This window comes from Babylonia areolata, chromosome 21 (assembly GCF_041734735.1).
Source record: "Babylonia areolata isolate BAREFJ2019XMU chromosome 21, ASM4173473v1, whole genome shotgun sequence".
Classification (NCBI taxonomy): domain Eukaryota; kingdom Metazoa; phylum Mollusca; class Gastropoda; order Neogastropoda; family Buccinidae; genus Babylonia; species Babylonia areolata.
Genome location: NC_134896.1, coordinates 39,899,369 through 39,923,769, shown reverse-complemented (window position 1 = coordinate 39,923,769; position 24,401 = coordinate 39,899,369). Strand labels below are relative to the sequence as shown.

The 24,401-nt window shown below is 43.0% G+C and overlaps 1 protein-coding gene across 2 annotated transcripts in view; it reads left to right on the top strand.

The window, feature by feature from the left end:
- LOC143296051 (uncharacterized) overlaps positions 1-24,401 on the top strand; it is a 61,049-nt gene that overhangs the window by 26,574 nt on the left and 10,074 nt on the right. Inside the window, exons 2-3 of one of the 2 annotated variants that reach the window (XM_076607795.1) lie at positions 18,923-19,102; positions 23,637-23,824. In XM_076607795.1, coding sequence (XP_076463910.1) covers positions 18,923-19,102; positions 23,637-23,824 — 368 coding nt within the window. The remainder of the gene's footprint in view (positions 1-18,922; positions 19,103-23,636; positions 23,825-24,401) is intronic. The other variant, XM_076607797.1, reaches the window with a different exon arrangement.

Below are 24,401 nucleotides of genomic sequence, written 5' to 3'. Positions count from 1 at the left end.
TCTTAATCATTTTAAAATCATTTTTATTTTAAACTTTAGAGATGGGTGCAACTGTTAATGATTTGATGACTTGCGTTATCTCTTTTGGTTTGGTATCTGCCTTGCTCGGATACGAATCGTGGGGGTGGGGGGGATTAGAAGACTGTTCGTTATTTGGGCATTTCATATCAAACTGATCGGTAATGTAGACTGTAGCTCTGATTAACTGGTCGCAAGGTATATAAGAGATTGGAGATGTGTTCCCTTATTTGAAGATATGTAGATTCATTTCAAACCATTCTTGTATGCCTTATGAACAAATATATCTATTTACGTGAAATAGAGGTTTAAGAGACATTTTTGAGAGTAAAGTTGTTATTGTTATCTTTGTTTCTTGTCAGTTTAACTCTTTTATAAATTTTTTAAAAAAATCAAAAAAATCTCATACATTATTTGATTCATTTTATGGCATGATCCCTTTTAATTCTCGTCTCTTATTTATGTTTAAAATGATATGTGTATGTTTGTGGGGGTGTTTTGAGTGAATGATTTTAGTGCTATTGTAAAGCGCATAGAGCTTCGAGAATACGCGCTATAGCAAGAAGACCTAATAAATAAATAAAATGAATAGATAAATCAGTAAAAATGAATACAGGCATACGCACTCGAGCCGTAGCACATACATATCAGTGCTCACACTCAGCGTGTACGCGCACACATCTTACTCAGTCGCAAGCACGCTAACACACGCCTAGCGTGCATAACACACACACACACACACACTCTCTCTCTCTCTCTCTCTCTCTCTCTCTCTCTCTCTCTCTGGTGATGCGCTCTCCCTGGATAGAACAGAACAGCTGGTGTTTGAGATAAATCAGTCATGACCATATTATGATACCGTATATTAGTAGTTCTACGTTTATGAGGAAATTTAATAATTTGTGTGAGCATGTTGGAAATTCATTGCGTGGAAGTGCGGTTTGATTTTTACATTGGGGTTTAACGTCGACTCAGTCTCGACACCGGTTGTTGTACGGCTGACGGGGGGTATAAACATGCCGAGGTACGTGTAGGGACCCATCTTGCAGAACACTGACTACGCGCAAAATGACTGGACCGATATCGAGAGTGACAATAGTTTCGGCGCACAAGACTCGAACTCGCAGTATTTTTAGTAATGCGTTCGGCGTTGATTCCAGTTGAGCTTTTCTACTTCTAGCATCGGTATGTGTGTGTGTGTGTGTGTGTGTGTGTGTGTGTGTGTGTGAGTGAGTGCGTGCATGAGAGAGAGAGAGCCCGTCGGCTTTTACAGGTTGTCAGATGACATTTTACTTCAAAGCGCTCCATAAATATTTGGTATAAATGGACTTCGCTTGAGGGGGAAAAAAAACTACAAAGGAAATAGAATTGCCAAATGATAATAATAAATATGTGGAAATATATTCACGCTTATCCGTTCTTTTCATTTACCTGTATATTCCTCAGTCCATTAGTCCGCAGTTACCCTGAGGTACAGGAAACATGCCTTTTATTTATTCTTTTTTTTTTTAAGAATAAATTAATTTATTTATCTATTTCAATCAACTTTCCTATCTGACAGGGAAAACACCGACATGGCTAGACGCGATCGCGCTTTCCACAGAATGCTTGGGCGACATAAAAACTCCATTAACAGTTGATAGTGATCAGCAGTAGCATACTCTCGAAACAAATTAATATGCATTGATACTAAGTAAGATTTTCTGTCGATGAATGAAGTGTGTGTTAATGATTGATATTGATCAGCAGCAGCAGTGGCTTATCTTCAGAAACAAATTAAAATACATTAATACTAAGTAAGGCTTTCTGTCGATGATTATATTGTGTGGGGAAAGCCTATAGACGCCAGCGACTATATTAAATCATGATTTGGTATGTTGCTTAGCTTGCCTGCGTAAGTGATTGTATTAAAATAGTCGTGCTGTTTAGAATAGTCCGGTGCTGTTTAGATTAATAATGATAAATTCAAATGAAGATACTTAAAAGAATGGAGAGCTAGGGGTATTCTTTTTAATGTACACCATTAAAGACCAACAGATCTTTAGGAAGGTGTGTGTGTGTGTGTGTGTGTGTGTGTACGGGATGTGTATGTGTGTGTGTGTGGGAGGTGGGGGTGAGTGGGTGGATGTGTGCTCGCAGATAACTCCCGTCACCCAGATCCCTCTGAAAAAACGAAAGACGTCAATGTCATGATAATCACACCAACTCATCGAAAAGCCGAAGATGAGATCAGTTTCTGAAACAGCCGTTACTTTGTTTTGAATGCATTTTGTGTTGTGTTTCATTATTCTTGCGTTAGACCGGATTGCTCTGTGTGGAATTCAGTTTGTTCTTTCCGAGGACGCAGCGTCACCGCTATTTTTGTTTTCCTTTTCTTTCTTTCTTTTTCTTCTCTCACCTTCTCATTAATGAGTCACTTACTGTCTGGGTTTTCACATATGTTTTCTAAACCAAAGTTTGCCAGGTATATACTGTCGTGGGTTCCGGAATACTTGAGCTAGTATTGGTGCATACTGCACACAGAAAATACCTCGATTTATTGTGTCCGTCAGCCGATGATCATACTGGCAGTTCGACCACCACCGAAGGTCGCTTGTGAGATATAAATAGAACGGCTCTTTTTATTTATTAAAAGTTTCCTGTCAGTAAATTTGTTTCCTGAAGGAATAGAACATTATTTTGAATACGACAGCAAGTCTCCACTGTCACATAATACAAAATAGTTGATTGAAAGAAATGAATTGATTTGTAAACCGGACAGCTGGAATTCTGTTTAAGAATGTGGGTTAAAGCCAGTGAGGTACATGTTTACATCACTATATATGATGATAATTATGTCTATGGTTAAAGCACGTTTATGAGCTGGCCTTCTCTCCCTCTTTTCTTTTGTTCCAAGCCCCACCCACCCACCCCCTCTTCCTTTCCCCCCTCTCTCTCTCTCTCTCTCTCTCTCTCTCTCTCTCTCTCTCAGAAAAAAAAATGAAATGAGTAGAAGAAAATGTGGTCAACGAATCGCGATGATATGCTAATGAAACAATAATAATAATACAAATTTGATTAGTTTTTGAATAACAGTAACAAACGAAAGAAAATAAGGCACGCGCTGCGCACACTCGTACGCAAACACATACACGCACACACACACACACACACACACACACACACACACACACACACACACACACACACACACACACACATTCCTATAAGCATTAATGTATGCAGCATAATGTAAAGAATGTTAACTGTCCTGCGATCATGACATGCGTGAATTGAAATGAAGCCACAATGACCCCCGGGATAATAATTAAAAATAAAAATAAAAGACCCCTTTTTATGTTTTTTTTTTCCTTTCGTTTTTTTTTTTTTTTTTTTTTTTCAAACTGGTTCAGGACTGTAATTACCTCTTTGATTTCCTTGCCGCGTGGATGGGGAGGGGTAGGAGAGGAGGGAGATTGGGGAGAGGGAGGGACGTAGGGGGGAGGGATGGGGGGGAGCCAGGGGATAAAAGACGAATTATTTTTTGTGATTCTATTTTCACATCTTTGTGTTTGAAAGTGTAACTTCACAAGGCCCAATACGCGAATGGTCAAAACATTGGACTTCAAATCTGAGGGTCCTTGGTTCGATCCCCTCGGTATCTGCTGCCCGGTGGATAAAGGATGGACTTTTCCCTTTCCCAGTCCCAGTCCAAGTCCCACTAAAGTACACGTAGATCCGCCAGTGTCTTAACCCCGTTCGTGTGTATGCACAGACTTACAGATACCGATTTACAAGTCCATGGTGTGTACATACATGCAAAAGATCAAATGCGCTCGTTCAAAAATAATGTAATCCACGTCAGTGTTCGATGGGTTTTGGAAACACGAACATGCCTGGTATGCGCAACCTCGAAACGGAGTATGGATGCCTATAAGTATAAGGCGGGATGAAAACGGTTGTACACGTAAAAGCCCACTCGTTAATACGATTGAGCGTGCGAGTTGCAGCCCACGAATGCAGGAGGGAGGATAACAACAACAAGAAGCCGTGAATTTTTTTTTTCTAAACGTAAGAAAAAAGGAGTCTTTTTTTTTTCTTTTTTTCTTCGGTATGGGCCATCGGGTACAGTGACAGAGCTAATAATCTCAGTGGGTTTGGCAATATGCTTTCTATCTTTGTTATCAAATATAATTATCAGAATTATCCCGATCCAGTGGATGTTTAACGTCATTGCTTTTTGCCCCCCACACCCTTCCCCCCTCTCTCTCCCTTTCAGTCCCACCCCTCCCCTCTCACTCTACGAACATACAATAGCTCAAGAAACTCACGAAGAGTGTATCGTATAAACAAGACATCAAACTGAACTGGGGCGATCGTGTGAAGTGTAATACTGAGACCGAACAGACCAAACGGAATCGTGAAATGAACCGGCACAACATGCATGGAATGCTGTAGCCCAAGGTAAAAACACATTAAAAAAAATTAAAGATTAAAAAGAAAAGATAGAAAATAAAAAATAAAGAGATGATAGACAGACGAGCCTCATCAAATCGAATTATGTATGCAGATCAGTGAGAGATTAGCTTCATGAAATGTGTTGTACTTCATAGATCGTTGACGCATGGCATTGTTTCCAATGCCACACCTCAACTGAGTGTCTGCATGACTGGTCAATACCACGTGCCTGTCTGTCGCTCTCAAGGCCTGACTAAGCGCGTTGGGTTACGCTGCTGGTCAGGCATCTGCTTGGCAGATGTGGTGTAGCGTATGTGGATTTGTCCGAACGCAGTGACGCCTCCTTGAGCTACTGAAACTGAAACTGTCTGTCGCGTCAAAACATTCACGCGAAGAGTTAAATGTGTTTAACACCACTTCTTTCAATGGGTGGGGTGTGTGGGATGGTGGTGGCCGAATACAAACATAACAAAACATTCTTCGTGTTATATATTTCGTTCAGCAAATCCATGATTATTGTGTCGATGATGATGATGATGATGATGATAATGACAGTCGTGGTGGACAAGGTGGCCCTCTTCCGAAGCATTGCGTTCATATTCTGTACTGTCAAAACCAACCGGTTCCGCTCAAGGAGGCGTCACTCAAGGAGGCTTTTTATAGGGTCCACACGTCACGCTACACACATTTCCAATTCTTTAAGTTGGTTTATTTCAATCATCCGTTTATTTATTTTATTTGTTTGGGAGGGAAGAATGACTTAGCCAAACAATATCGTTTGCATTCAACAGATTTTAGATAATCCGCGTCACACCCACCCACCCACCACACACACCACACACACACACACACACACACACACACACACACACACACACACATTCTCTCTCTCTCTCTCTCTCTCTCTCTCTCTCTCTTTCTCGATAGATAGATAAATAGATATTTGTGTGTGTCTATATATATATATATATATATATATATATATATATATATATATATATATATAACACATTTTATTCTAATGATGATGATGATGACAGTGGTGGTGGACAACGATTATGAAAAACTACGTTTGAAATTCAGTGAGAAAGAAAGATTGCAACAACAGTATATTGCATCATCAAGTGTTTTGATCCTCGAGAAGGAAATCATAATGATTACTTGGAAACAGAATCAACCACATATACATGAAAGTCATGAATATCATCTTAACAGCCCCCGGGTGCAATACTGGATGATTGCATATTCAGTTTCCCTGAACACAGGTATAATTATTATGACACGTTTGGATTCGTCATCACGAATGTGTAGGCCTATGGGAGGGGGTGCAGAATCTGTTGTCCGACTTTCCCGTTATTGTTGATTTTCATACGCCCTACCTGTCCGTCACTTCACAGCTCCTACCCCTACCCCCATCATCCCCACCACCTCCACCTCCGTCTGCCTTCGTTTCTACCATGAAATCATAATACTGATAATCGTAATCATGTTAAGAACACTGATGAAAGCCGATACGTTGGTGTGAAAATGTCATTCGAAATGCGGAAATAATTGATTTGACATTGTGCTTAAAATTTGTATGACGACTTTCATCAGTTTTTGCGACTGGATTTCAACACGCACAAGAATTACACGTACGATTTGGAAAATCAGTCTGGATTATTATTTTTTTCAAGGTTTGTTTTGTTGTCATTATTCGTTTTACTTATTTATTTATATAGTATCATTATCGTTGTTGTTATTATTATTATCATTATCATTATTTTGTTTTGTTTTACCTTGATTCATTATTTTTCGGGGGCGGGGTGGATATTCTCTTTCCCTTTTTTATGATATCCTGGTTTTAGATTTTCAAGAAGAGGTTATTGCAAATAAAATAAATTGCATAACCTCAAGGCTATGTTGTCTGTAAAGTGTAGATGCCTGTTATCATAAAAAAAATAATAAAAAAAAAGCAATAATATTTATTATTTAGATGATTATGATTAGCTGTTCTTGAAAATTAAGGTGATGCCTGTCGATAGCCTCTAACAAATCTTACTGTCATTTATTTATTTATTTGTCTGTTCATCTGTATTGTGACGTGTTAATATAGATTATGCATTGGGAATGAATTTTAAAGTTATTTTCGACAGCACACACAGAACAGTGTTTTCCGTGAACAACAAACGTACAATACACGATATAATACATTCAGTTGCTTTGAAGACTCTATGAGTCGACGTACACAACTTCTCTCCCAAGTGGATTCGTTATTTTTTGCTCTTGTTTTTCGTATCCTGTATTTTCCAGAGCTGTTTCTCTTGTTTTTCTGATGACGTCATCAGTGACGTCACTATGCACGTACGTAATACGTTTATGGCAGTCAAGGGGATAATACACGATTTTGTTCAGTGTTACTGAATAATTTCAGTTTATTCTCAAGAAGCTGTGTTGGATGTAAAAAAACAGCGGGAGTGGTCAGGAAAGGAACACGGGCCTGATTAATAATCATACTGTGGTGCCGGGGGACGTGCTCCCTCTCTCATTTGTGTCGTTCCCGTTATTTTGATCTGTTCTGCTCCAGTGTGTTCTATTCTCATTTTCTTTTCCTTTCTTTTCCTTTTTCCTTTCTTTCTTTTTTTTATCATTTTTTTTTTTAAACTACGTCTGGACCGGGTCACTCCGAATGTATACACTACAGCTTCTTTGTCTGCGATGGGGGACTTTCTTGATGTCCATTTGTATGTCGGTTGCAAAGCGCGGTGAACCCCATCTGAGATGGGGTTACTGCGCCATATAAGCCTGCATTTTATTTATTATTATTATTATTATTATTTGTTTATGATCCCAATGTCGACTGTCCTAAAACCCTCTTGGCCGAGAGTGGGGACTGGATGTAACTTGGAAAAGACACTCTCCACTGTAATCAAATTCTAACCCCAATAGTTGGGACAGCAGTTGTCTCCTCTGCCGCCGTTCTGATGGTCATAGTCGGACACGACTACCATACATACATGTATGTATATACATAACAAATCTTGATAGAAAATCCCAAGACTAAAAGCTGGACACCGCATCACAAGGCCTCGAGGGATCACTGGATTATGCAGGGTGAATATCAAATCCAGGATATCTTCGTTTTCAGTATGAATATTGCGCCACGGAAACGAAGGCAATGTAACAGTTGTGTTAGAAATCAACTTTGACACAGATGCTTTACATGCATTCTGTAAACCAGTGTACAGAATACACGGTCAGCGCGGGCTAAGCAATCGATTTTTAACGCAGATTGTGACCGCGGAGCATTACAACACAACACAACACAACACAACACAACACAACACGGTACATAACAATATAACAAAGCACAACACGGTACAATGCAATATGAGCGAGTTCGTGCGTACTTTTCGCTCAACACCGTTTACGGTAATCGCTTGAAATACAAAAAAAGAAGAAATAGTTGGTTTCATAAAGTTCAAATCCCTGGTATAATGCTTTTCGCTTTCGTTTTTGTCTCTCGATAATGTAAGGTGATATAAAAATGTAAGTGTGTGTATGTGTGATTGTGTGTGCTTTTTGTGTTTTTTTTTCCCCCAGTAAATTACAAATTGGAACTGATTTAGATTATCTTTACTTCGCATAATTATTTACTTTCTCCGATTTATATGCCCATTCCCGAGACATCTCCTATTCTTCCTTTCCATACTGTTGCCACTATACGATAACACAGAACGGAATAATTTTTCGTTCTTCACATTCAGCGCTTCGGAATACTTTAAATGCTTTCTATCCCGTTGAGAGAGGGGGCTGGGTGGCGGGGGGGTGGGGGGGGGGGAGGAGAAAGAGATAGAGAGAACGAGAGAGAGCGAGCATGCAAAATGAAGCATGAAAAAAAAATAAGCCCGACAAAAAATCATTTGCCGCATATTCCTAAGGGGACTATGATATGATTAAAGATTTATTTTTTAATTCAATATTGCCTCCACCCTGTTTGATTCAATAACCCCACCACACGTCAGCAGTTAAAAAAAAAAAAAAAAAAAGATACAAAAAAACAACCACGGGTGACAATAAAATCCGGGATGAAGAGAGCCACTCGATCGATTTCCACAGGCCCCCGCAAGCCAATGAGCAACATTACTATACATCTGTGTAGCTTCTGTAGCCTTTGTTTTCTTTTTCTTTCTTTTTGTCTTTCTTTCTTTTTTTTTCTTTTTTTTTCTAATTATTAGAGATCGAAGGCTGATAGCTGCTGGGGCATTTTATCGTCTCCTCTCACGCTGAGACATGCGACAGTGCAAAACATAGCCTCAGGGCGGGGGGATTTTAAACAGGAGATAAATGCGTGATTAGGAGGTCCAGGCTCATCAATATTTATCCTGGGCTTAACTTTTAAAAGCTGGAGATTGACGTGGGGCTTAGTTCAGCGTGAGCTGTCCTCTTACGATGACCGGAAGAAATTAAGAAAAATGGTTGTGGAAATTAAGAGAGAGAGAGAGGGGAGAGAGAGAGAGAGATTTCTGTGCGCGCGTGTGTGTGTATGTGACTGTGGTGTGAGTAGTGATTTATTGTTAAATCTGCAGTAGTCTATTTTGTATTGCAAAGAAACTAGCTATGATATTTATTCACTGCGATCACTTTTCTTAACCTTGTTTTTCTGATCTTCCTCATTCTTTCTTTTGATGTTCATCTCTTTTAGGGGAGCTGGGATCACTATTATGTCATGGATAACTGCATTCTTTCCGTTTGTTCAGTATGGACGAATTCGACAAAAATGTACAGGATAAATTGAAGCTGATTATTGATAATAATTCAAACTGAATCGTATACCAGTAGGGCACTGAGCGCAGAATAGACACGTTACTGTATTAGGAAAGAAAAAAAAATGCCAGCTGTGCTTTTACAATCAATTGCTTTACTTTGGCCTGTGTGTGTGTGTGTGTGTTGTTAATTCATTTTCCTATTGGGTACAGTACAAGTGGATCAACGTAAATAGAGACAATAATTATGATGATAAAAAAAAATCTGTCACATAAAAACAACAACAACAAACAAACAAACAAACAAACAAAACGATGATTAATGCAATGTTCACACATTTTCATGAAAAATAGTATAAATGTGAAAAGTGTAGACACGGAACATGATGATGGATAAAAGACTATATATAGCGCTACGTTTTCGAGGAAGTGGCTGCCACGTAAACATGTGTGTTTGCGCGCACGTGCGTACGTGTGCGTGTAGTTCAGTTGATTTGACCTGTTAGCTTTTGTTTTCCAGTGGCTTCAGTCCGTGGTAGTCTTGTCTTGTCTTGTCTTGTCTTGTCTTGTCTTGTATTGTAGTACTCTTTGTCACAGCATTTTTAGCTGTGTGAAATAGGGACTGCTCTTCCCAGGGAGAGTGGACTGCTACAGTGCAGCGCCATCTCTTTTTCTTTCTTTTTTTATCTCTCTCTTTTTTTTCCCCCCTAACCGTTGCGTTTGTTTTCTTCTCAAGGTAGATTTTTCAACAGAATTTTGTCAGGGACAGCCCTTTTGTTCCGTGGGTTCTTTTCCATGCGCAAAGTGCATGCTAAATGCTGCCACTCAAGTTCTAGTGGACGGAGAGAAAATATTGCCTAGTGTGGGACTCGAACCCGTGCGCTCAGATTCTCTCGCTTCTTACTAGGCGGACGCCTTACCACTTGGCCACAACTCCACGCCCACTGTAGGAAGTAGTGAGTGTTCTTCGGTGTAGGTCTTGTGTGGTGGTGAGTGTGGGGAACTTCATTTTGTCTCCGACTTTATGCTATACTTCTTATACACCCCTGCCACCCTCTTGTCTCTTCCGGAGCATTCCAGCCCTTCAGGATCTAAACAAGTGTCACTCGCCTCTGCCGTGTGTTTATCGGGCTGCAGGCCCCCACATCAAAGGGCTGGCCGCATTCACCACTCTTCACCCCTCGACAAGCCTCGTCACACGTTGTGCCCAGAACTGAAGCATCACGTCTGATGAGGGCTCGAGTCCCGGATAGACCCACTATACTTACACACTGCTCTGGCTTGGCTGACTGATTGGTTGAGTGAGGCTTTTCTGGTCTCCGGATGACGGATATATCTACGTGATTAGTTGCACGATTTTTTTTCTCTTTTTTTTTCTTTTTTTTTTGGGGGGGGGGGGGGGGGGTGGGGGTTGGGGGGGGGGGGGTTCCAGGTGCAGTAAAAGGATTTACATGTTGGGAGGGATCCACGGGGGTAGGGTTGGGGGAGTGAGGGAGATTGGAGTTGGGGATGGCAAGATGGGTGCGGAAGCGGAGGAGAGAGGATAGAGGTGGAAGAAAAAAGAGAACACCTGTGCCTGTGAAAAAAAAAGGTTTTCTCCTACTACCCTCACTCTTCTTAATAAACGGACCAATGATTGAAATACGAAATATGCAGATGAATAGATAAACAAACCAACAAAGAAATCTAAATATGTATTTTTTTGGTGAAGAAAGAATAACAAATGTGGGATAGTGATAAACACTGTGAGTTGTGAAGGTTTTCTGTGAACATTGTGCTTTTCTGTCAGGCGAATCTAATGCATTATACATATTTTATCGACAGGCATTATCTAAATTTTTACGAATAGTTGAAAGAGAGCAAAAGTAAAGCTGGAACACAGTAGGATTTTGTGTGGTCGTGATTTAACACACATAAATGTACTAATGGACAAAAATTTGTAGCATTTATATTTCGAAACATGAACATGAAAAGGGCAGAGTAGCCCTGCATGACTTATATCTAAAACAATATAAAAACAAATCTGCCATTGAAGGCAGAAGTAGAGAGAGAGAGAGTGAGAGGCGGAGGAGGGGAAATGGAAAGATTGAAAGAAAAGAGCATTCTGATCGACATTTCTTTATCTTCATTGGCTTTAGTGCTCATTCTGTCTAATTCAAAAAAAATTTTTAAAGTACATTTGTCAATTGAATTTCCGACTTGAAAGTACATTTGTCAATTGAATTTCCGACTTGAAAGTGGTCCCTGTATACCCAGTCATGGAGAGCTGCTTTTTCCTTTGACAAGAAGGCTTCTCGCCAACCTGATCGCAGCCAGAAGCAAGGGTAGAATCTCACCTCCACACCCACTCTCCCCCCTCTTCCTCCCCCTCTCCTCCCATAATTGGGCATGGACCCTCTTTCACGTCAGGAAGACGAATCTCGAAGACTCACGTGAGCACTCGGTGAGGGGAGAGCAGAGAAGTTTGAATCAGAAATAACAGACCAAATTCCGGACAGTAAAAGAAGTAACTTCCCAATTAGCAGTAGGAATCGGGGAGGGGATGCCCTATGCTAAAGAAGAAAGAATGCTTCTCTGCAGCTGGTAAGCCGACATGCATAGCCGATGAGCTCTTCACATTGCGAAACAGCTGTCGCTTGCTTTAGTTCGTCTCATACGTTTATAACCTCGACCTCCCCTTCGAAAGAGCAGTTGGTTTGTGTAGCACTCCCAGGAGAACTAAAACGCGCACGCAAACACACACACACGCACACACGCACGCTCTCTCTCTCTCTCTCTCTCTCTCTCTCTCTCTCTCTCTCTCTGTGTCTCTCTCTCTCTCTGTCTTCGCCCTTACCACCCTAGATTCAAACAAATGCTGTTGTTGTTGCTGTTGGGATTTTTGTTTTGTTTTTATTAATGCTCCTGACCTTTCTTATTGGAAAACAAAGACGTAAGGCCCAGCATTTATCGTTTGTTCTGTTTTGTTTTTGTTTTTCGTTGTTGTTGTTTTGGGGGGTTTTTGTGGGGTTTTTTGTGGGTTTTTTTTGTTTTTTCGTGTTTTGTTTTTTGTTTGTTTGTTTTGCATATCCTGCTTGATCCAGTGAGCCCTTCTGGCTTCTGATTTTTACTACGGGTATCTTTGACTACCATTTTGATTATTTTCACCTGTTGCTTGAATCTTTTGTACTAATGTACGTGGGTGAGACAGTAGCGATGAATGAAGAAAAGAAGAAAAAGTGAAATAAAAGCTACATCGGTGTGTCTGTTTATGAAGGAATGGGTGGGGAGGCGAGATGGACAATATTTAGTTTGGTAGAGGAAGGATTGAAAGAAACCACGAACTTCAAACACACACGCACACACATACACACACACACACATACACACACACACACACACACTATACATATATATATATATATATGTATATGTATATGCTATAATCAAATTCTCGCCCAGGTAGTCGGGACGGCAGTTAACTCCTCTGCAGTCCTGAGGTTTTGGTCGGACACGACTATCATACATAGATACTTCAGGACAAAACACACAAGTCGGTGTAAAACCAGTACTCCAGTATTTTATGTTTGTCGCAACGTTTCGCTACAAAAGCGGCTTATTACTCAGAAAATCATGGCAGGCCTCGCTTCCAAAACTGTCGCCGAAACGAAATTTGCCGCTCTTTGCGACTTATTTGGGACCCATGTGACATATCGGAGGAAACGAAATTCTGGGGAGAATTCGCTTCCCATCTTACCTAAATACTACATCTCTATGTTACTTTGATGCACCTCTCCCTCTCTCTCTCTGTCTCGGTCTCTCTCGCAGAGTGTGTGGTATTGTACTTGTGGTGACATAAGAAATAACCCTTATCATATAGACCTATGCAGGTAATGATAATACAATATCAAAGCGTCTCTCTCTCTCTCTCTCTCTCTCTCTCTCTCTCTCTCTCTCTCTCCGGGTGTCATGCAGTGTGTGTTTCTGTTTCTGTTTCATGGTTCTCTACATATGGGATATGATACAAACAGACAGGGAGAGAACTGCATGACTCGGGTTTTTGAGAGTAAGTTATCACATTGCCCCTGCAAGTGTTTGGACAGTCCAAGTTACGGGTCTGGATCAATCGTCACTGGCAACGAGTTTCCATCTTGCGTCAAAGTTGAGTGGTTAAAATTTGTTGCCGGTAACAAACTTCTTTTTTGCGACAAATTTAGGAACGAGGCCTGCCAATATTGTCTCCGACGACTAATTTGGGTGTGAAACAAAACAGCGTCTGCCTCAAGGATTCTGTGAAAACACACACAGGAATTCCATCAGAAGCAAGAATAATTAAAATGATAATAATAATAATAATAACGATGATTATAATTATTCTAGAAAAACAAAAAACAAAAAAAAACCGCAGACATGCGCACGCGCACATACAGAAGGAAACTTGCTGAGATAGTCTTCAATTTGAAATATGAGCGACATGGATATGAATGATTACATAACAAACTTTTATTGATTAAAATTTCAAAGAATATCGCGGAGCAATATTTATTCGAAACTTATCACTTTCATATTGCTTCATGTTTTATTCAAAGATTTTTAAAATATTTTAAAATTTTTTTTATAAACATTTGAGAATGACATGCCATGATGTCATTAAAACATTTTATGTGTGCAATGCTTTCACGTTTACGTCATTTCCACTGATGACGTGACGTATTTTTTTCGAATGTGTTCGTGGTGCTGCTGATCTATCCTTTCCATGACTACAATCCACCCCCATCACAAAATAAATGAATAAGTAAATGAATTTAATAAGATTTTGTTCTGTATGTGTACATAAAACAGTTGCGAAGAAATATTTTCTTTCTTTTTTTAACTGCTGCGGTTACGTCTTTTGCGCACCGCGACAACAATGAACGTTTTGGGTGGATTTCAATTTACCATTGTCCATTGCAAAAGGGGAAAAAAAAAAAAAAAAAAAAAAAAATATATATATATATATATATATATATATATATAAGGAAAAAATAGTTTGAACATTTTCAAACTACATTCCATAAAGCTGGACATCGGAATAATTACCGCCTGAAAGTACTGGAATATACTCAACATTTGATTAAAAAAAAAAAAGAAAAAAGAAATATTCTTTATTGTTTCGACAGACTATAAATGATCTAATTTTTTTCTTCCTCTTCTTCATCTTCTTCGTCTTCTTCTTCTATGCCCGATTACGGGGAAAAAAAATTCGAAGATAATACGGGATAACCATTCCCCGCCCCCACCCATTCCCCGCTTCCCCCACTTTCCCGGCCTGGTGAAAAGAATAGTGAGTTTCTGGGCTCGAGACATGCCAGCATATCTTGTGCCTTCTCAGTGAGTTTATAATTCCTTCTCGGCGACGAGATAAGATGACAGGAATATGTACATATCTCGTATGAAAGCAGAAGTGTCCCGGATGAATAGGACGTCAGTCAGTAAGCGTAAAGGCATTCATAATTATCCTTTTATAATTGTATTGGGGTAGAAAACGAGTTGCGGCGGGGAAAATGCAGTGTGCAATCCTATATATATATGGAGAGAGAAAAAGAGATTTTTTTTAACGGATAATTGTACGCATGTGTTACACACGTGCAACCATACTCGCAAGCGCTCGTGCGCACAAACACACATACACAACAAATTCTCTACCCTTTCTGGACACCCCCCCCCCCCCCCCCCCCCACTTTTTTTTCAACCCCGGTCACACCCTCACCCCCCTGTTGTCATCACGTCCCAATAGACCATGCTAAAAAGAAAAAAAAAGAATCTCCCCCTTGTGTGTGTGTGTGTGTGTGTGTGTGCTTAATTCTACTTCTTTTTCTGCCTATAAGATGTGAGTTAGCTTGCTGGGCTTTGATTACATTTCTTTTTAATCCGTGGTTTTGTTTACGATACCTGTCAGTATGTTACGGAACTTTTTTTTCCTTTCTCTCTCTCTCTCTCTATTTTTTTTTTTTTTTTTCCTCTCGATCTCTTGATGATAAATGCAAGAAATGGTTCCGCATAAAGGCTAGTTTCTAGATGCCGCAGAACCTTAACACTTAGTCTAGGTTTTTTGTTGCAGTCAGAGATTAGGCATAGGTTATCCATTAGTTGCACTGTCCGTTTTACAGGCAGTGTTTCTTCTCGTTTTGATAAATTATTCTTAAACATGGCCTTGCTGTAAGCACACATGTTTGAGCTCAATATCTATCATGTAGGACAGACGTCAGTGTGAAGACACGTGAATCAGTGCCATTCCGTTTCCGCTGGCAGGAGAGAAATGACGAAACGGAGCACCAGTCGTTTTATTTTAGTCCATCTGATGGTGTCAGCCGTTCTCAGATTCGGTGGATGACAGAAAGATGAGGTAGTATCTGGAAAGTCTTTTCCGCGAAAGGAAATGCGTTAATGGAACACCCACCCACCCAAACAGCCCCCCACCCCCACCCCCCTCACGCCCCTCACCCCCCCAAAAAAGAAAGTTGTAGACAACTTCTGATACCAGCTTTTCAGTGTCAAAAACTAAAATACTAAAAAGAAAGGGTGGGGTTCCCCCTCCTTTACCTCCTCATTCTTCTGCTTCTAAGAACACTCTTCTTCTAATTTACTGGCGATGTACCGCGTTGCTATCACGAATGGTCACTTGTGAAGAAAATGAACTTCGAAGTTTTGAATATTTGTTTCTCAATGAGGAAGAATTGAGTATCCAATAAACATTATTTTTTCCCTCCTGAAAGAAGAAAAATAATCACCTTATTGCCTCGTTTTAATGCAAGTAGTCGTCCATACAAGTTTATCTGCAGGCTGCTTCACTAATGCCAGTGGAAGAATGCGTTTGACATGAACACGCAGACCCTTTTCCTTCCCAGCCTCTGTAAACTCAGACCGCCAAGATGAAAGCGTTCTTTCACTGTTAGCAGCACTTTCGATAGGGGCTCCCCAGACTAAATTGTTTTAATGCGTTTTGGGGAAAACATCGGGGGCTGGGAGATTCCACCGACTGGCAACAGTTGAGTTTGGAGGCTGTGCGTGTGTGTGTGTGTGTGTGTGTGTGTGATGTGTGAGGAGGAGGGGTAGTGGATTGGTGGGGGTGGGGGTGTCGTTGCTTTGCGGCGGGGTCCTGATGAGGAGGTCCGGGAAAGGGAGGAGGGAGGGATGGGGGGGTGGGTGGAGATAACAGAGAGGCCTTTGCCTGTCACCTGCCTCTCACCCTGATACATCTCAGCGGCCCCGTCTGCCGCAGGCAATTGCATCCAACACCGCCACCGTCCCCCTTCCTCTCCTTCCCCACCTTCCCCCCCTGTACACTTTTGCTGCGTTTTCACATAGCATACGTGTGCACGCGCGTATGCGCGGAATTATATGCGAGAGCGTGCATAATTATGGGCGCGCGCGCGCGTGCACACACACACACACAAACACACACACACACACACACACACACACACACACACACACTCACACACACATGCACGCACGCACGCGCGCGCGCGTATTGTGGCGAAGAGTGGGTCGGGAAAAATGGAGGTCATAATGGAAAGAATCCTGTACAATGCACAGCAGTTAATTACGTTTCTTGTTCATGCATTCGTGTGTGTGTGTGTGTGTGTGTGTGTGTTTCTCCCCATTGTTTATGGTGGTGTTCTGTCGGTGGTAAAACTATGGGGAAAGAACTCGTCCTTTTTTCTTTTTCTTTTTTTTTCTTTTCTTTCTTTTTTTCTTTTCTTTTTTTTTCCGAGCTCGAGTTTTGTTAACTTTCTGTTGATACTGCGTAACTACAGAGTTAAGGAAAACAGACATGATTTCCACCAGATGTCAGGTGCCGATGGACATGATAGTGGTGGTGTAGGTGCCAGTGGTGGGGGACGGGGGGTGTTGGGGGCGAGAGGGAGCAAGGGAGGGGGGGGGGATCTAAATTTCTCAACTTGGCAGTAAAGCAAGATTTTATTTGAAACCTGAAATCAATGTGCAATCTTCTTTGTGCTGAAAAAGTAACCGCCCAAACGAATTATTTATGGGCATAAACACTGACTCATACCAGGTGCAATGCGCATTGTTAACGTGCATTGTTGACGTATGTGTGACTCAGTTCTTGCCTACTAGTCCTCAATCTATTTGCTATTGCCGAGTCCAACTTACTGCGGGATTTTCCTGCATTGTCATCACCACACGCCGTCATATCAGTGATATCCTCATGATAATAAAATTACATGTTTATGTTGATCATTGTCATTATCATCGTCGTTTTCAAAAACCTGAATGATTTATAACCTCTTCCCTTCCCCCGTTTAGCCATCGAGCTCATTATTCAGCTCAGTGCATTAATAAGTCTTTCCAGAAATCTGTTGCACTCGTAGCATGATAACCACCACCCCGCCCCTTACTTAAAATTAGTCTCCTCCGCCACCTGTATCCTCTTCCTACCCCCTCCCATCCACCACTGAGGAGGTGCAGCTAGTGTGCTTTTTTTAATTACTATAATTTTTTTTTATATACTAAGAAGTCTCCTCCGCTACCTTTACTCTCTCCCTCCTAGCCGCCCCATCCCCCCTCCTCCCACCTCCATCCACCGCTGGGGAGGTAGAGCTAGTGTCTTTTCTTTCTGTCAGATTATGATGAGGGGGCGATGTGTACACGACTCACTCGTCAGCCCCGCTGACTATCTGGGCGGCGAGGAGATGGGCGGTGTGGGAGAGCTGACAGCGTGACACAGCCCACGTGTTCACTGCGCATCGTGTGTGGGCAGCCCCGGAAACGGAAGTTTCGCCTGCTTGTGGTGGGGATGTTTTAGCTAGCGCTACGTATCTTCTAGAACTCCAAGCTGCAGCGATGCCTCGCCCGATTCCCTGCGCTGAATCAGTCCGCTGGTTGTTTGGGGAATAGCTGAATATTGTTTTTGATTCGTGTGTAGTGGTGTTGCGGGGGTTGAGGGAGAGAGATAAGGGGAGATAGATGCTCCAAACAGCGCGCAGGCAAAACACTCGATCATTTAGTTTTATTCTGAGAAAGCCTGTGCGGTCTTGTTCCCGAGTCTTCTGCTTTAATCGTTTGTTTGTATGTGCTGTCATATATGTTGAATTTGTTGTCTTGTAAACGTCTATGCCAATTTTTTTCTCTCCACTAGGCAGAATATACTTGATTCGGTACCATGACAAAGGACTCGGTGGCGAACACAATGCAGCGAAATCCTTATTTTTGTGATAATAGTACTTCGATAATTATTCACTTTGAAATCAAACACGTTGAGAGCGCTCATACAGTGCAAATACGTGTACGCGCATACATTCTTGGAATTACATGATATTTATTTTCTTATTATTACCATCTTGTCTCCCCCCCCCCTCTCTCTCTCTCTCTCTCTCTCTGTCTCTGAGATTGGAAGACTAGGCAATACCTAAAATCTTTATCCTTGAGTAATAAAGTTTTTAATCTTGAATCTCTCTGTCTCTCTGTCTGTCTCTATTTCTCTCTCTCTCCGCCTTCCTCCCTCCCTCTCTCTCCTCTTTCTCTGTGTCCCTCTCTCGTCTCTTTTTCTGTGTGTGTCGGTGTGAGTGTGTGTGTGTGTGCATGCGATTGCTCATGCGCGCCTCATTTCATCTGGTAATTTCCACAACCTGTTTGTGTTCACGACTGATTGTGCTAGTGAAACGTCCCCCCGTCTGTCTGTGTCACTGAGATATATGTATTTACATCACTGTATATGTCTATGGTCTGTCTGTGTGCAGAGAACAACTTCCGGTTGAGCAGCGTGCCGGAAGCGAGTCGTCACTTCCCGTTGTGCCCGTGCCACTCCCCCACGTGCACCGCCCCCTCTGCCTTCCACACGGCCGCCCTCAGCGCCGTGCACGCGCTGCAGCCACCCCAGTACCCGCCCCCCTCCGGAGATGGCCTGCCCGGTCAGTTCTGTGTGTACTTTTTGGTCTTTCTTTGTTGTGCTGGTGGTGGTGGTGGTGGTGGTGTGGTTCATTAGTTGGTTTTAAGAAATCTTTTGTTTTTCAACAGTACACATGATTACAAATACAAGCAAAGACAAAAGAGCATCTACAAGCTTACACAGCGCTCGCGCGTTGCATTTCAGTTTTAACATGACGGCTGATGAACCATATCATTAGTTGGTTGATTATGTATGGTGGTAGTTTTTGTTCACTTTTTTGTTCTTTGTTTTGATGTAAATGTATGCTTCGTTAGCTGATTAACATATGTATGATGGCCTCCTTTTTTTTTTCTTTTTTGTTTTAATGTTATAGTGTGCCAGCAGTGTCACCTCTGTCCCCTTCCCCCCCACCCCTCCTTCTTATCTCCCTTCCCGCTCCAGCCCAAGTCCAGTCTTTGAGGTTGTGCCGACACCACGCCATCCTCCCCCCTTCCACCCCTCCACCTCCTCACCCCACTCCCTAGTCGGTGCCTTTGGTCCGCGACACCGCGTCACCAGTCCCAGTAGTTGAAACGCGTGCGGTTATGTGACGTCTGCCACAATCCCCGTGTTCGAAACGGACGAGCACGGCATGTCGGAACATCCTGTGTGGCGGCCTGTCTTTCAAGTCGTTCCCCTTCTCCCCATTCACAAACATGGCTGAGGTAGATGGCGGGACTTCGGAACGTAAGCTAGGGAGAATTTATGCTAATGCGAACTTTGATCAAGCCGGCTAACAGGCCCACAGTTGTATTGTCCTGTCTCCCCAATCTCTTTGTGACGTAAACAGGTGAACCTGTCATTACAGAATGTTGTAGAAACAAGTGGGTTGAATTGTAGCGAATCAGATCAATCTGTTGAATTGGACGAATTGGGATTAAGCAGTGAATCTGTCAGTCATTCACATAGCGTCACTAGGACAAGCAAAGATTGGTTATTTCAGTTCAGCTAGTTGGGGGAGTGAGTGTTGTAGCTTGGATTAGTATACACAGTATGTTGTGGGAAGGGATAAAACCAGTCAGCACAGCCAGTTCTTAGCTGTCTCCCAGAAGAACTGACTGACACAGGCTGACTGACTGATCCGTGATGTGAGGTGCAAGGAAATCCTTGTTGGGCTGTGTGCTGCTTATAGGTGCTGCTTTAGGTGTAGGGTGAACTTTTTACTGTGTGCTGCCTTAGTGTGTGTTGCTTTTGCTAAGTAGGGTGAACTGCTTAGTGTGTGTTGTATTGTAAAGGAAACACTATAAAAACCACTCCATGTGGCCCTGCTATTGATGTGAGGAGAGAGTGAGTGAATGCATCATTAGTTGATCCTATATCCCTCTGTTCTCCCCCCTGCATAACTCCCCTTTCTATTAGAAACAAACCACACTCTCAAACAACACTTTTACATTAATATTTTTGTGTCTTTATTGTGCTGGTGGTGGTGGTGGTGTGGTTCATTGGTTGATTGATGTATGGTGGGGTGTTGTTGTTGTTTGGTTTTTTTTGTCTTTTTTTTGTTTGTTTATTTGTTTTCTTTGTTATATTGGTGGTGGTGTTAATGTGTGCTTCGCTAGCTGGTAAACGATTGTATGGTAGTGTTGTTGTTGGGTGTGTTGTTGTTGTTGTTTTTTTTTTTTTTGGGGGGGGGATTGTTGTTTTTGTTAAAATATTTGTGTGTGCCATCGTTTTATGTGCATCATTGTTCTGTTTTTCTTTTTCTTTTTTTTTTTTTTTTTTAAGGGGAGGGGTGCGGGGGGGGGGGGGGGATTGTTATATAGAGTGTGGATGGGGGATGGGAAGTTGAGGGATACAGGAAAGGCTACGGCTACAGGTGTTCTTTGTTTTCTGTTGGGGTTGTTTCTGTCTGTACCCCCACTCTTTCTTTTTCACACAAACACACACACACACACACACACACACACACACACACACACACACACACACACACACACACACACACAGAGGCGCGCGCGCGCGTACCGCTAATTTTCGGAAGACAAAGCACCCAGGCACCATCGTGAATCCAAACCTCAAGTCGGCAGGCCATAAACCTTTCATCAGACAGGAACTTGCCAGCCAGCAAGGGTCAACCCTGCCCCTCCCCCTCTCCCCTCCCCCCTCCCCTGCCACTCCCCCCACCCCCCTCTCCCCCTCAACCGAACGTCTGAACAATGCAACAAGGGGGAGAGAATCAAGAAGAAAGTTCCCCCATTACTTGTCCTCGCCTTCCAGGTATCAACACTCCCATGACATCCACTCCGCCGTGCGTGGTTCTCTCCCTTGGCAAGCGATCGGAACGTTGTGTGTGTGGAAATGGCTCCATGATGACGAACATGGATAGAACGTGATTTGGCACAGAACAGGACGAATGCGTGATATTAGATTTCGTGGTAGGTTTTGGTGGGTTGGGGGGTGGGGGGGGGGGGGACCCCTTGCAAGAGGTGGTGTCTCTTTTTAATAGAGTTGAATAATTAATGGTGTGGTGAAAGCCAATGATACTCCAATTATTTGTAGCTAGTGAGAAGGAGGGTCAGGAAGATGAAAATGGCGATGACGATGAAATGTAGGGTATATATATATATATATATATATATATATATATATATATATATAAAAGTATGTATGACTGTCGTTTTCTTTCCTATCTCCGCTCTTTCCTTGCCTTAAACATTTTTGTCTTCAAAGAAACAACATAAGCACATGAACACAAAGAGCATGGAAGGGGCACCAGCATGGCACTTCCTTCCCTCTTTGCTTCATTTCTGTTTCAACTGTTGATGATGATGATGATGAGTATCATTATTGAATATTTTTAACACCAGAAACTTCCTCCGCCTTATTATGTTTCGATGATGCCCTCTGTTCACGTTGTTGTAATAATGATCGGTGGTTGTGGTTGGTGGTGTTATCCACTTCACTGTTTTTGTTATTGTTGTTTTAATTATCAAAGAAAAAGAAAAGAAAAAAAGAAAGAAAACTCGATGGACTTCACGACTATGTGTGTTTGTGTGTGCGCGCGCGTGCGTGTACGTGTGTGTGTGTGTGCGCGTGTACGTATACGTGTGTGTGTGTGTGTGTGTTGTCCTGTGACTCCCCCCTCCCCCTCCTCCTCATCCACGTGTGTGGCTGACTCCCGCCAGCTGCGCACGTGACGTCCCAGGTCGTGGCAGGACCTGACCCCTGACCCCCTCGACACCTTCACGTGCTCAGTGTCACATGACAGTTTATATTCGCGTCGCGCCGCTAATGGTTATCGCCCATCGCCGGGTAGTAGTAGTCGGGTCGAGGGAAGGAGGTGGAGAAAGAGAGAGAGAGAGAGAGAGGCGCTGGCATGCAATATGGCCGTTATCTGTCAGTGGTGTTTTTCAGTTGCCGCTTCTCCGCCACAGAACGCCATTGTTTGGGGGGTCCGTACTGGTCGGAGGGGCAGGTCAGGGGGCTGGGGGGCGGAGGGGAACGCTTCACGGCGGAGTTATCTCCGCTGGCGGTAATCAGAGAGAACACACACGCTGAAGGCCGTGGTGGAGTCCAGGGGTGGTGGTGGTTGAGGGTGGGGGTGGGGTTGCGGAAGGGAGGAAAGGGTTATCAGCGAAAACAGAATTACTGTGAGAAATTATGTAGGGTAAAGGTTGAGATGAGGAGGTGGGAGGGATGTGGGCTAGGGTGGGGGAGGAGGGAGGGGACACAATCCATATCGTCTCCTGTCTTTTGTTAAACAGGTGGCCAGTTTACTATTTAGACTGGCGCTCTTCTAGCCATCCCCCCTGACCCCCGCGCCCCCCCCCTCCCCCACTTCACCCTTGTCTTCCCCTCCCACATCACTTCTCTCTGTATCTGTCCATCTCTGTCTCTATCTACATCCAGCCCCCACCCCCACCCCCACCCCTGCTCTCTCTCTCTCTCTCTCTCTCTCTCTCTCTCTCTCTCTCTCTCTCTGTGTGTGTGTGCGTGTGTGTGTGTGTGTCCAATTCGTCATCCCTGTGTTTTTCTTTCTCGTGTCTCTTTGTGCAAGTCCCCTGTCCTTCCTCATCTCTTTCTGTCTCTCATTGTCAGCAGTGTACACGCGCTCGCGCGCATACCGTCTACACACACACACACACACACACACACACACACACACAGTGAAAAGACGTTAAACTGAAGAAAGAAAGAAACACACACACACACACACACACACACACACACACACACACACACACACACACACACGCACGCACGCACGCACGCACAACTTAAGTCGTTTGTGAAGTACAGTGACTTTCAAACTAGGATGCACTGTCGAACTGGCTTTTAGTGCTGCAGCCTTTGGGGGTAAGGTGGCCTTTGGGGACCATCCCAACGGCGACTGTCCGAAAACACTCTTTGCCGAGAGAGTGGGGATTAACTTGGGGAAACACACAATGATCAAATTCTAGCCAGGATGATTGCGACAGCAGTTGCTTCTGATGGTTATAGTCGGACACTACTGTGACTAACACAGGACACAGATTTGAACCCCCATTCACCAGCTGACACCTCTGCTGCCTTACCTCTGCACACAGGGCCCTACTCGGTGCTCAACACGGACACCGGAAGCGGGGGTCACGCCAAGCGGAAGCGGTCGTGGTCACGTGCCGTGTTTTCCAACCTGCAGCGGAAGGGACTGGAGCGACGCTTCGCCGTGCAGAAATACGTCACCAAGCCCGACAGACGTCAGCTGGCCGCCATGCTGGGACTGACAGATGCGCAGGTAACTGTCGTCGTTTCTGCTGTAGGATGGGGTGTCACTTTTTGTTTGGCACGAAAGGGATATATGTATGTAGAGAGAGGTGTGTGTGTGTGTTGTTGTTGTTGTTGTTTCAGAGAGACATGAGCTTACAGTTGGGCCAACAGCAAAGTAAGAACTGTGTGGTCAATGGTTTCTCCACTTCAGTGGGAATTCATTAATAATATTTTGATTTACAACTTAGCCTTTTGTAAAGGCTACGATTCTCTAACTAGGAGGCAAAACTGCACTGGCTCTTAGTACTGCAGCCTTGGGGGCTACTGAGTTGGCCTTATGGGATTATCCCAGCGTCGACTACCCTAAAATTTTCTTGGTCAAGAGAGTGGGAATGCAACTTGGGCGAAACACGCTTCACTATAACCAGATTCTAGCTCAGAACTCGGAGCAGCAGTTGTCTTCCCTCTGCTGTTCTGATGGTCATAGTCCAACACGACTGGCTATCATACATCCATGCATACAGACAGACAGACAGACCAGAACATGACTGTGGTGAACGAATCCGATCTTTCCTTCCTCCACACAAATGCAGTTACAACTTTAT